At 37.5% G+C, this 14836-nt stretch overlaps 1 protein-coding gene across 2 annotated transcripts in view; it reads right to left on the bottom strand.

The window, feature by feature from the left end:
• Window positions 1-14836, bottom strand: part of TBC1D5 (TBC1 domain family member 5) — a 206160-nt gene that overhangs the window by 148583 nt on the left and 42741 nt on the right. For both annotated transcript variants that reach the window (XM_054384865.1, XM_054384866.1), the window contains exons 3-6: window positions 11187-11295; window positions 8939-9028; window positions 8441-8512; window positions 5199-5266 (exon numbers count right to left, since the gene is read on the bottom strand). In XM_054384865.1, coding sequence (XP_054240840.1) covers window positions 5199-5266; window positions 8441-8512; window positions 8939-9028; window positions 11187-11295 — 339 coding nt within the window. The remainder of the gene's footprint in view (window positions 1-5198; window positions 5267-8440; window positions 8513-8938; window positions 9029-11186; window positions 11296-14836) is intronic.

A 14836-nucleotide genomic window follows, 5' to 3' on the forward strand; every position in this document is an offset into this window, starting at 1 on the left:
AGATGCAGTGGCAGATCAGTTTAACTGGCAGCTTCTTACACACAGCCAATTCACTGAAAATTAATGACTTGGGAGAATCTAATCCAGATAAAATGATGTACCACATGAGTATGTTCCCACCTGCCTAAAGGATCAAGTTCTTTTCCTCCTCCATGTCCCAAAACCAAGTTGAATTGAAGCAGAATGAGAGGAGACAGAACAAGAGGCAATGACTGGAGCAAAGACTTACCCTCTCCCTCTGGCACACAGATATACAACCAAACCTAGCAGTTCAGAAGACTGCTCTAGTCTCAGGTGGCACAGCATCCCAGTGGTAACTTTACCACCAGACTGTGCTCCACTGATTATCAGTCCTTCAATGAATCTAAAACTTGCTAGGAACACTTCGAAAAGGAGCGTGATCAAAACCACCAAGCAGACACTTGATGTCTAAAAAACATAGTTGGTTAATACGAAAACTGTTGTAAGCAATTATCTATTGATTAATTTGATTCAAATACTGGAAAGATAAGCATTGAAGATCAAATCTCCACAGGTAAAACCCATACTTGATATGAGACACTCCCATTTTTCAAATCTGTGCTAGGCTGCAGCTGTAGGTTGAATCATCTGCCCTGCAGTTTCACAAATGGGGCATAGTCCTGTTCTTAATTTTGCTCAAGACACAATTTGGCCAGAGGAAGAGGACAAGAGCTGCAATATGTTAAGAAAGTTGGCACAATTTCCAGTTTTAAACTGGAATAAAATAAAAGAAAGAGTATGTCAGAAGAAGCACATACACAAGAGTTCAGTATTTCATTACCATTTGAAAAATGATTAACATTTTAATGGCAAAATTATTAAAATACTTTGTAATTGACATAAAAGACAGTATCCTAAGCTCCAATATATTTCATGATGCAACATATCTAGGCTTTTCCCTGTCTTTTGTTGCTGTCTCAAATAAACTTTACAGGATGCTTTGAAATCCTTGGATGAAGGAGCTGAGTTGAGAGTCAAGGCAGAGAAGACACCATGGCCTGAATGCAGCAACTGCAGAAGTCCTGAGAAAGGCATTGGGATGAGGGGTGTAACATTTTCCTGGCACCTGGTGGGGGTATTGGTAGACTCAGCATTTGGAAACTTGTATGCACTTGTACTAATCATATTACTGTAAAGGAAGGACACAGCTGAGCCCAAAAGTGCTGCATTACAGCAGATGGCAATCACATAATTTAGAGGTTTGAGGAGATTATTTCTGAAGGACTGTTATTCAGGCCTGCCCTATCAAGTTTAGGAAGAGAAGACTAACAAAGAAAACTCAAAAATACACAGAGGTAGCTGTGAGGATCTAGTAATACCAGAGATTGTGACAGAAAGGATAATAACCAACTCAGAAATAAGCTGGGTGAAGTATTAATTATAGTAAATGTAAACACAAGAGATCATGAGGGAACTATCAGTTCAGGATGGATTTTTATGAGAGTGTCATTTTATGATTAAAGCACTGTTTTATAAATACAGCACCCTCAAATCAGGCAAGGTAAGAATACTCCTTCTCATGAACACTGAGAATATTACAGTTAATTACATTTCTGAGAAAGACTGCATAAGGACATGAGGATTTTCTACACTGTTTCACCACAACTGACAGCTGAACAATGGCACATTCAATCCCCTGTTTTCTGAAAGTCAAAACAAGTGTGAGGTAGCTATCATTTTTAAAGTACCCCTGTAGCTCACTTAGGAGCCTCTGCACCAGACTTTGGCACAGAAGAAACTTAAGCTGGCAATCAAATAAAAGGATGCACAAATACTTTCTGAATCAAACCTGATGGCAGACAGAAATGAGGGTCTTAACCACAGCCACCGAGTGACCATGTTTTCTTTCATGAACAGATTCCATCCCCTGACCCTAAAATTCAGCTGAAATGGGGAAAGTTACTAAACCAGAAAAAATGGAGGTTGCTCTTGCAACTGCAAAGGTCTGTAAAGAGTAACTGTCTTCTCACTTTGCTCCTTTTCTCCTCTTGAAAAGGAATAAATTGGTATCTCCTCCTTCCAGCAGTCCCTCCTCTTACATAGAAACTAGGTTTTGTCTCCTGTGTTCATACTCAATGGATTGTTATTTCTTCCCACCTCTTCTGTTTGCTTAGGAAGGATGTAGCTGCCTAATTGTTTCTCTACATTCTGTATGGGTGGGCTGTTCCTTTTTTCTTTTGTTTTGTTTTATTGTTATTTGGGATATGAAGAGTTGGAAACAGCAGCACCTATCACTACTCATCTTCACAGAGCTTCCATTGCCTAAACTGTGATTGCTACTCTGAAAGCAGAAACTAGGCAGAACAATATAAAAAAAATAATACTGGAAATGAAAAGAAATCCACTTGATAAGTCTACTGGAAATGCCCCCTAAGCATTTTGTTTTCTTGAAATACTGGAGAGAGAAAGAAGGCAATCAAATCCTGCCATTGACAACCCTAGATGTACCAGATGATGCCAGCAAGTAGAGTGGCATTTTGCCATGACTGGTAGCTGGATACTGTTTCATCTGCAAATCTGCTGATTTCCATTACTGCAGAGTAAGTTTTTTAAATTCTTCTTTATTACTTACTTTTTTTTTAATCATCACCAAATAAATCATCATTGTTCTTCAGTACATCTTTTGAATTACAGTAATTAGTCCTTGCAGTCTTAAGTCTGATTATGAATTATTATGGTGCTAGTTCATACACATCTTCCTTTCTTTAGCAGAATGCAGTCATGACTTGGGTGGTACTGCTATCTACCTTTAAATTGAGGCTTTTACTTGCATTATAGTAAAGCTCCCTTAACTTCCTTCCCACTTGTGACAGAAAGAGATGGTGTTTGGTTCCAGCTCAAAACATGTACATGTTTCTAGACAGCTGAAGGAAAAATCCATTCTGCATCTCCCAACTACCTTAAGTCAGGTGATTAATTAGAAATGTTGATCACAAGTTAGGACTAACTTAACAAAATTCTTCCCTACTTCCTTTGCAAACAGACAAAAAAGATATTTAGACATTATGGCTTGGATTACCCTCACCTCACAGTTTAGGTAGGCACAGGTGAGAGAGAAGCCTTTTATAATTACTTCTCTACAGGGTGATTCATCATATCTATAATAGACATTTACTTCAGGAAGAGATGATTTGTGTCCTTGAATTCTTCAGAACATGGATCCTAAATGATGAGTAGCCCAGTTGTGAACATCTATGTTCTACAAATCTAATTATTAAGTGACACTAGGATTCACGATACACTATGACCACACAAACAGATTTTAACACAGTTCTCCTTAGGAAACAGAATTCTGACATTTAGAGCAATTTAAACCTATACCACTTTCAAAACCAGCTTTCCACCCACTTTCCCTGTGTATTATTACTACACTTCAGAAAGTTCTAACAAAAACATTGCAAATTTTTTACTGCTTGGATAGATGGGACTCTGGTTTGCTACTCTCTGTGCTGTTAGCATCACTCTACAGCACCAATAACTTGATGTTGTTAGATGATGGAGTACTGAGCTTGATGACAAAGAATATAAAAATATTTGTTAAATAAGAAACAGAAGTTAAAAGACAATGATTATTGTGTGAGTGTCATTCTTTTGTCCCTTTCGGGGCAAGAGAGGATCTGTCTGGCCTCAAACCAGCACATAACTGAACTCAATTATTTCACCCTTTATTAAAAAGCAGTGTAAATTAATGACAATTTTTAAAATTCTAATTCTAGGGATTTATTTAAAGAATGGAAATAAAAAGGACAACATTAAAGTGAAGGTACTTAAATTACAAAGCCAGGGAACATAGAACTTACTGCTTCTTTCATTAAGGATAGTTTAAAGACAGATACATATGTACACATAAAACACACACTATATTTTATGATTAGGCAGACAACAAGTGTATCTTGTATGCATGGAGTTCATAAAAAAATAATCAGGCTACTTTGATAAATTTTGCTCCTTCATGATTCGGTTTATTTTGATATTGATGGCACATAATGGATGCTGCCATTGTTTCACATTCACATAGGTATTTCCATAAATGGAAATTTCTTTAGTTGTTATTAATGATATTAGTGAATATTACTCCATCTGTCATTTGCTGGAGTGAGAGGCTGGACTTTGTGTATATAAATATATAAAGTTAAGAGTCTTACATCCTACATAACCTTCATTCAACTTTTCATTCTCCAATTATAGTTTAGATAATGTATCTATATTTTAATCTTAGAACATCCTGAACTGTTTCCCTTTAACAAACAAAAAATACCATCTGTTGTGAGAATGCATCTGAAGGAATACTCAGATTTTAATTATACATCTCATGGCAGAATGCATTCAAGAATGGGTCTGGGGATGGACACATAAAATATCCTCAAACCAGACAGCAATGATTTCTTCTGCATGGCTTTGTTTCTGTAAATGAAAACGTGTGAGCTTGAGATTTGTAAAATGGATGACCACCATCACTTTTTCTCAAGTTAAAAGGAAAAAATATTTGCTATACAGTCAAATTTCACATGGCAGTAAACTGGTAATTGAATTTAATTTAACATTCCTTTCTGAAAAGAAGTATTTTCGGGAACTCCAACAAGTTCCTAAACAGGAATGACCTAAGGGCCAAGAAGATCCAAACACAATCACAGTAATATCGGGACAAATTTGAAAGGGTGTATGTGAGAAATAATACCTTAGAAGTGATAAATAAAAATATAAATGCTTAATGCCTTTTGATGAGTGACTTACTAATTAAATACTACTTTTAAAATTATTGATTAAGTGTTAAGAAGCAAAGAAAGTCAACTGTTCTCTTTTTTTTTTTTTTTTTACTGTCATAATGTAGTTAATGCAGTTAAAAGACCTTTTAGTTTCTCTTACCTTCTCTTTGCTTCATGTGGAAAACTCTACTTTATTTCACACAGTAATTCATTTCCTAATATCTTAATTTAGATGAGCTTTTCTTCAATGGTACCAAGAAATCTCCAGGGTTTAACGTTTAACTCGATTTTCTCATTTTTCACTCCAAGAAAGCTGTGTTTTCATACATTTAAAGTATGTTTCTCCACAGTCATTTTCAACAACCCTGACATTTACCCTAACTGAAGTTAAGAAGGCACAAGTTATTGTACACCACATAAAAACACAGAATCTAAATTTATCTATAGGAAATTCTTTACAGAGCTACATACGTTCTTGTCACATCTTGTTCAATCATTGCCCGAAGCTCTTTATCCTGGAAAAATTTATTCCAAAGACTCTGAAATAAGGAAAAATATCAGTATGAAACAGAGACTTCTACTAATGCTTAAGGATTATATACTACATCAGCAAAGTACTGTACAAATATTAACCAATTAATCCTCAGCCTTTCTGCTAGATAGGTATGTATCAATGTGCTATGGATGAAAAAGAATGTTGGTGACCAGTATCTGAGAAAGTCAGTTTAGATCAGAGATGAAAACGTTCAAGTTTCTGAATCTTTGTGGCTTCTGGATCCAAATGGCTTTCTCCATGTGTTCACTGGATGGCTGCAGGTCAGTGAGTTACTTCTAAGGAGTCTATGAAGGCTATTTAGAACAGCAGAGTAAATTCAAGCTTACCAGAACCAGCAGCTCAACTGAAACAATCCAGTAGTTCACTCATGGGAAAAATGCCTGTATCACTTAACTGTACTACACTGCTTTTACAAATGTATAGACTCTAACTGGAAGCTGGTCTGATTTCCATACAAAAAAACTGTTGGGAAGTAAGCTAATTTGTCCCAATGGAGACAAGACTCAATAAGGAACACAGGATGATCAAATACCTATAACAAAACTGACATCATTCTAATGCTCCATACACACAATGCAGAGCAAGACTGGCCATCCTGAAAAAGTTCTGAGAGGGGAAACAAGGGATTTTAAAGCTGTCAATATTAAAAGAGAAACAAAACAAAACAAAAAAAAAAGGAAAAAAAAAAAGGAAAATATTTTCAAGTAGGTTCATCTTCTGTATTGGTGCTTACGACCATTTCTATTCTTTTTCTTTGGTTTCCCATACCTGGTTCACCAATATTTTGCAAAAGCTAACCTGAAAGCAGTCAGCAAATGTTGTTGTTTGTACACTCCAGGAAAAAGGTATTGCAAAGCCTATAAAGGGATGGTAGGTTGGCCATATTGATCTCAAAAGAGAAGGAACAAAATATGTAGAAGTCTTTTCATGCAGGTTAGTTTTCAGATAGCAGCAACACCAGTGAGTGAAATACCAGACAAAGAGTGGCCACAACAGTTCCAGAATTTCTTGCTCTCCTGTAAACAATTCATTGTTATAGAGGCTTATGCTCCACAGAAAGAAAAATAAATAATGTTACCTAGCAAAAGGAAGGTAAAATAACAAAAACCCCTCAAATTGTTAATTAGCTTCTATATTTGTGTTATTATGAAAAAACCTGTATGTGTGTGTGTCTACATATGTGTTACTATGAAAAAAAAAAGAAAACAATAGGCTTTAAAAGTACTTACACCCTTGGCAATGTCTTGCCTAAACTTAGCATCTTTCTAACTCACAGCTATTTCCATGGAGCTAAAAGAAATTTTGAAACTCCCCTGCCCCTGCTCCCACCCTGTTCCATCAGAGGAAAGGCTGAAGGAAACACAACCTGCACTGCAAAGGGTAAACTGAAAGGGTAAAACAGTGCTCAAGGGGCTCAAAGGCACATTCCCATGCCTGATTTGGCCTGTGGCTTTGCTTTATGGATTAATCTCCTGCCATGTTGTCTGACATGTTGACCTTTGTCTTCTATCTCCTAAAGACATCATAGGCAGAAAGAAAGATGTGTCTCTGTGTAAAATCACAAACTATAACAGAAACGCTTTTAATCTTCTACATATAACAAAACTTTTTGTCCAGCTGGATGCAAGAATTGCTTAATGGCATGCAGTCCTACTGGCTGCAGAGCCTCAATGTGCCTGGCATTATTTCCATGACTCAGCAAGCAGCTCTCTCTCTCATTCTACATTAAATATGATGCCGAGTACCACACTAAATACAAAACAAATCTGGGCCACTGTTTGTGAGCAAAGTAGGAGTGCAAGTAATACCACCAAACATCTCTTTGACTTTCTAGGTACAAATCTCTTAAACGCAGCCAAAGAAATTATTTGCATGGCATTAAGCCATTTTAAAATTTTGATAAAAATTATTTTTCAAAAATGGCAACATAATTCACATGTGAAGCTTAAAGATATGTACCATAAACCACTTAGGAGCTTTTCAGGTATTACAAAACACAATAGAAAAACAGTGTTGAAACCAGAAAATGTCACCTAAAATGAAGCACTCAAATCTACATGGAAGCCCTCCTCCAAGCAACAGGACTTTGAAAATACCAAGCTATTAGGAAGTCCTATTAATTTCAGTGTATGACAGTCAAGCCAAATACTTTTACCATATTTTCAGTATTCATTTAAATTCTGGATCTCTCCAGGGAGACCTAATAGCAACCTTCCAGTACCTTAAGGGGGCCCATAAGAAGGATGGAGAGAGACTGTTTGCAAAGGACAGCAGGGACAGGATGAGAGGCAATGGCTTCAAACTGGAGCAGATTCAGTTTGGATGTTAGGAACAAGTTCTTCACTATGAGGGTGGTAGAACACTGGAACAGGTTGCCCAAGGATGTGGTTGAGGTCCCTTCCCTGGAGATATTCAAGGTGAGGCTGGACGAGACCTCGGGCAGCCTGATGTAGTTGGGGATGTCTGGATGACCTTTGGATTGGATGATCTTTGGAGGTCCCCTCTGGCCCAGACCATTCTATGATTCTATGCTTTTGCATCTGGCTGCTTTCTGATTAGAAAACTTTTGTTTCTTTTAATTATAAAGCAAAAGAATTAAAAACCTTGAAAGAAATGCCTGTGATGCAGCCTGGTACTTTGCACATTAACTCGGCATGTATACAACTCAGACATGCAACAATTCTATTTTTTGCTGAAGAAAAACTCTCAAGGTTGAATAGTCTTCTAAAGAAGGGTTCTTCAGTATTTGCTGATAACAGCATTCCCCTCATATTGGCTGTTTAAACACTCCTCAAATACAGCCATTTTCCTTATAAAGTGAAAACCCACAGTGAGGGGAAAAAAAAAAGCACATCAGTTAAAGAAAGGATAGGCTGTGGAACTGGACTCTGGACTTCTAGTCCAGCAGCAATTTTTTGTTCATCACAGCTTTCTCTGTGATAACCCTTGGAAACATCAGAATATTAACCTGAAAATGAGCATTTCTGGTTGTTCGGCAGAGCCTGTGAACCAATCAACACAAGTCAGTTTGGAAATTTAGGAGGGAGATTTTCACACATGTCATTTTGCCTTCTTCAGCAAGAACTCACTTGTGTCAGTATGAGGATGATGAGAATTTTAGTAGCACATACGTGGATAAAACCAAGGACCAACTTACCCCCTCGTCCTGGGAGAGTGGGTTGTTGATGATCAAATCTTGCTGTCCAGCTTTCCGAGGGTTTGTAATGTGCTGGGTAAAACCAGAAACAAAACATCAGATCCTCTTTTTGTCATATACTCTAAATATTAATACAGTAACACCTGACAGTGGCTTTCCATTACCTAAACAGGGCCTATAGGAGGATGAGGCAGGACTCTATCAGGGAGTGTAGTGATAGGATGAAGTGTAACAGTTTTAAATCAAAAAGGGTAGATTTAGATTACATGTAATGAAGAAATTGGATGGAACAGAGATGGAACAGGTTGCCCAGAGAAGTTGTAGATGCTTCCTACCTCGAAGTGTTCAAGGCACTGAGCATGGGGCTTTGATTTAGTGGAAAGTATCCCAGCCCATGGCAGGGGGTAGAACTTGATGACCTTCAAGATTCCTTCCAACCCAAACTGTTTGATCTATGTCAAAGTATGAGAGTAGAGAACCTATTTTGTACCAACTTACAATTTCTTTGATCTTATTGTAAGAAGTTCTTAAGTCTGAAGTTGTTTTAATCCATTGACTTCTGTCTTGGGGTAGAACCTCCAGAAACAACTACCAACGAAAAAAGTACATTAAGTTTCATCAGTTTAACATACACATCTTACCAGACAGCATAAATCATTTCAGAAAGGAGGAGCATTTACTCTACACTTTAAGAAAGCAGACATACAAAATACTCCTGGCTTTAGTACTTTCTAGTCAGTAAATAAGAAGCTACAAACAACAGCAGTTCTAGATACAAAATAAAGCAACTGCAGCCACAAACTCAAGCTTTGTAAAGTGTCACAACTTCAGTAAAGTTGTTTGAGACTTCCATGGGAGAAACAAAATGCAAAGAGATGAAAATAAATAGACAAAACTTGAAGATATTTAAAAACCACTGATGAGTTAATGCAATATGCTTAAAACCAAATACCAACACAGATTAGAAACTGAGCACACAGATGTGTAGTCTAGCTAAGAAATATGGAAATGGAAAATCTTAAATCTATGGACAAGAAACATGTTCTAGACAGTTAGAAGAGTTGATTTTGCAAAAAGCCTTTGAGAATGTTCTTTCACATTTCTGTTTCAAAAGGGTTAAGAAGGAACATCGATTAGAAAATATGACTTAATCATCTATAAAAGCAGGAAAAAAAACCCAGGGAATTTTCTGGGTTTCATATGCTTTATTCCCATGTTACTATTTCAGAATTTTAAAACATAGATAATATTTTTTCAAATGGGCAGTTTAAAACAGAGTTCTAACTCATACCGGGGCATACAAATAAACTCAGTCCTATTCCTAAAATAAAACCACTCCTTGATTTAATTCATGGACAGTGAGGGACTTGATGCTTTCATTAGTTTAGGGTTTTGACTTACAATGTGGAGACTCTAGAATACTTGCATATTCAAGTATTGAGACTCAAGAATACTCAAGAATACAAGTATATTGGTAAAACAATGTTGTGGCCTCCTGAAGAAAAGTATTTTCATTAACTTTAATCTTCTTCAATGCCACATACATTTCAAATTTCTTTTATTCATATAGAAAGAGCGCTTTCATTTTCTTCTTATAGGTCTTTGTGCCAAAATGAAGCTTGAGAAATTCCAAAGCTTAGTCATTTAAATGATTATTGCTAACATACAGCAACTCTACTAGGGCAATTGTTCTCTACTGTGAGAGTGCAGTACAGAAGACCTGGTGACAGTGTAATAACATTCTTTACATCTTTGAATAGCATCTCAGTATTTACTTTGCTTTCTTTCTCTGTTCCAACCCCTGCGACTTTAAAAAATATGGTAAGAGACTTCTGAGGGCCTGATGTGTTTCAAGACTGGAAGCCCTGGCTTCCCTCTCTATCCAGTCATTGCAAGGATTGGTCTTCATTTTCACATTTCACTGGGAAAATCTGAGAGCAGAAGCATCAGACAGATTTTAAAGGAATCCCAAGTTCCAAACCATAAACCGCGAGACAAACTTCCTTTTCGTAGGAAGGTACCAACCTTTGAACAACTTCTGAGAAAGCTATGTGTTGTCTTTGAGTTGGAAAGAATGTAAACACCTTGTAACTGAAGAGAAAGACTAGGCAGAAGTTGAGTGGATATGGTGAGAAGCTTCTTTGCCAGTATTAACCTATTGTATGCTTTGCTTGGACCCATGTCAGTGGAAGGATAGCCAGCTGGGATGGGACAGCTCTGTGTTAGAAAAGTAGATAAGCTGACTATGTGACAGAGTAGGAGGCTTTGGCTTGGCTTTGCTTTTGCTTGGCTTTGCTTTTGCTTGTGCTTGGTGCTTTTCTTAGCTGCTTAGGCAATAAATGCTTTGGCCTTTTGCAATAAGTCTTCTCATCTTGTCTTCACCTGGAAACATCTTGGCATGCAGCCTGTGGAGAATAGTGCTCGCTGCCGTTATACCTTTTTATTTCCAGTGTATGCCTTCATTGCACAGAGAGATGGCTGTGTGGCACCCAATCCTAAACACATCACATAGCACAGAGATGTTTTTTCATAGGAATCTTTTGCTATCACTTGCAAGTCATATTGAGGCAACTCAATACGATTAGCAAATGCCCTATGAATTCTAAAAATGAGTAAAAAAAAAAACCACCGGGATGAAGTCTCTCGGAAAATTCATGATTCTTTGCATCAATAATCTTCCAGCACATCAGGTAATGTGTTGATATATTGCAACCAGAAACTGTAAATAAATATTTTTTCTTCTTACCTTCCAGCAAACACTACGGAACCTGCTGCTTCTCAGCTGCCCATTAATCCCCTTCAGCCGTATTGTTGCCAAGTAATTGTTGTTTACAAATAGTTCTTCCCATTCTTTACTGTGTGAAAAAGCAAAAAGAATGAACATTTAAACAAAACAAAAGCAAAAAAAAAAAGGTTTAGCTGATTTAAGGACTATATGACACTACACAATTTTGGATAAACAGAGGAAAGGAACTTTTTTTTTTTAATGTATAAATTTAGTTGTGTAGCATTTCTAAACGCATGGCTGTCTTTTTGGACACATTTCTTCTTTGGATTTAATGAATATGTAGATCGCTATAATTATGCCAGCTACTGAAATTCATAATGTCTATGGAGGCTATTCCATTTCCTCTAAAATGTTGGTACTGCAGTTCAGTGAATAAACAAGAAAAATGAATATTAATATAAGCACATTCATGTTTCAGCTGTAGACAAAGAAGTACCTATTCCAAAAATATGCAACAGAAAAGTACACTGTTGACTACGAGCTCCTCACATGACGTATCTGCTTAAATGAACCTTCTTTTCTTCTTAATGTCAAGCTGGGCAGTTAAGCATAATAGAAGATGACTTTCTTTAACATTTAGTGCTATTTACTATTGAAATCACTCCTACTTCTTTCTACATGATCAGTTTTAAAATTTTAACAGGTGCTAGCAAATTTAAAAAAACATCAAAAAATTAAAAAGCCTCACTGTATAAACTGTTAAAGGCAAGCTTGAGTACCTTGCAGTACCTATGGCTGACTAGATAAACAACCTAAATATGCCTCCCAGGCATGCAGGCACCAGGGGCCTAACACCTGTGCCTCATTAATATACAAGTAAATCTGCTCTACTGGGAAACAATTGGAAATTAATTGTCCCAAACCATCTACTGAGTTTGAATAAAAGAATTAAATCTGTAATTCCTGCACCTTCTACTAAAATTAATCTCAAGAACAGCGTAAGGCATTTGATGGTCTTAGTAGCCCAAGACTAGCTCACAGACCTTCTGCAACTACTCTAAAACCCAAAGGGTAATTTCAGTGTAGAGATTTGGGTCATGTGCAAGGAAATGTGTTTCAGATTTATTTTCAATGTATGTCCTTAAGGTGAATGTCTCCTTCTCCCACTGTCACATGGGAGACCATTACTTCTCCCTGGGAGACCAAATGAAACCAGAAAGAGGGAAACTACTATTGTGACTCCAGGCTAAGATCTCACCAGATTTCCTTTACTGAGGAGGGTCACAGAGTGGATTATACTAAATGGCAACAGACTCTGTTTTAGCAAGCTGCCCTAAATATATGCAAGCTAAACTTAAGATATTTTTGGCCTTTTAAGCTGAGTTATGAGGATTTTAAAGCTACTTTTAGATAATACTTGTTTGGTTTCAGAACAGAATTACACAGTAGAGTTGTTGGGAATAGTTGGGGGATGGACTTGGCAAGCCAAGAAATTATGATCCTGTTTCTTTGAGATGGGAGCACTGTGTCCAGTATTGGGCTCTCCAGTTCAAGAGAGACAGGGATCTCTGGATCTCTCTGGAGACTGGAGAGACTCCAGTGGAGAGCTACGAGGATGATACTGGGACTTGAACATCTCCCCTATGAAGAAAGATTGAGAGACATGGGGCTGCTTGGAAGAGAAGGCTGAGAGGGGAATCTTATCAATGGCTACAAAGATCTGAGGGGTGGGTGTCAAGATGAAGGTGATAGTCTCTTATTGGTGGTGCCTAGTGATAGAACAAGGAACAACAGGTACAAGCTAGAACACCTCAACATGGGGACACATTTCTTTACATTTTGTGTTTGTGAATGCATCACCTTCGAGGTAGAATCGTTTCCTAAATAAATTGGGTATTTACTTCTGGGCCTTGATTCTTAATTACTTTGAAAAATGAAGGTACTCTGGATATAAACAAAGACAACTAAAGCAGCCTGAGCAGTAAGGGGTGCTTTAGCTTCTGCAGTATTCCCAAGTGAACCAAAATAGCAATGCGTAACTCCAATGGTGTGGGGCAGATTTCATCCTCCCCTCTTCCCTTCTGCCCTCCCTTCCTCCCTGTCTCCCATGTGCCTTCCCTTTCTGCATCAAGCACCCTATGATTGTTTGATTGTTTACCAGGATTCTGTCTCCTTGAAGTACAACGTATGGTATATAGCAGACACAGCTTGAGAAAAATCTGAGCTTTTTGTTCACAGTCACTTTTACTTCTGTAACCACAGCATATTATACCTAGCTAAACAACCCTCCTGTTTCTATCATGCATAATATTCATGTGCCATTGTAAATTTTGTAGCATCATTGGCCACTTGTAACTACTGCCAAGCTGCCTCCCTAAGGTAGTGATGCTTCAAGAGTGACACGTTCCCCTTGCACATCACGACTGGTCAGACTCTGAAGCTATTCACATTGTTCTGCAAGTGGATGACATTCCCACAGTATCCCTGAAAATGCCATATGTCAGTTGAGTTAGCAAAAGGTTTCAATGAGTGTAACAGCAAACACAAAGAACAGGGAGGAATGAAATTGTGTTATTTTCTCATCAGCTGCTGGGAGTGATTGCTATGGAGTGTTAGTACAGATACTACGCTTTGTCTTTCCCCCCCCCTCCCCTCTAATTTACAATGCAATTCCAAACACATTTTGAACAAAATCATATTTAAAACAGCCAAAAGAAAACTGGCAAGATCATATCTCCCCTGTATCTCCCCATGGCTGCTCAGATCACTAGAAAGAAAAGTTAAAAGCAACTGGAAAAAAAAAAGAAAAAAAATTACTTGGAAGCTGGTATCTGCTTCATTTTTAGTAGAGCTGAATGATATCTAGAATCTTTTCTGAACTGCATTCACTAATTCATTTCTCAAATATTTCCACTAAAAGCTAACGAATTAAGCCTTAAAATTCTAGAGACTATTTCAGTAACGGTGTAACATCAACAAGCAATCAGTTCTCAAAAGACAGCTTTTTAAATGAGATAGATATTGGTTTCCAGAGTAGGGCTATCAGCCCTGTTAACCCAGGCTTGCAGAAAACTCATCGGTCAAGGCGGAATGAGCAACGAGGAACGGAACTCGAGTCTACTGCATTCCATTTGCTTCACTGAAGTGAAAGACTTCAACAGCCAATTGGAACCACTTAAACTATGAATGAGCACATGCAATTATTTTGAATCCCTCTAGAGAAGCAAGTGCATAATCAAGTGTTAATGCTACCTTTGGACTGTACATTTAAACAAAGGTGAGCGTCAACATTTTCTGGATGCTTTGCACATATTTTTCATTTCATTTTCTTATTTGAGTACCTTGTCTAATGAACTATCAAACATACTGTGAAGTCTTCATAAGACCTGCAATGGATCAATGTTTCTTGAAGAAACTGAATTTCACATATTGTATCTATGCAGTAACTGTCCCAGGTGAACAGATATTGGTATGAGTTAGGGACAGGTGCAGTGGGAAAAGTGCTCAATAGATATGAATGAAAAAGCAAGCAAACCAATGGAAGCGATGAAGGTGGCAGATTTGTTCTGCCAGGTTTGCTCTTGTCTCTCATCTGTTCCTTTCCATCTTTTAAAACACCCATTTATGTCCTAACTACAAGAGCTTGAGTCTGAACTTTATACTGGGGT

The sequence above is a fragment of the Indicator indicator genome, chromosome 11 (genome assembly GCF_027791375.1).
Source record: "Indicator indicator isolate 239-I01 chromosome 11, UM_Iind_1.1, whole genome shotgun sequence".
Taxonomy (NCBI): domain Eukaryota; kingdom Metazoa; phylum Chordata; class Aves; order Piciformes; family Indicatoridae; genus Indicator; species Indicator indicator.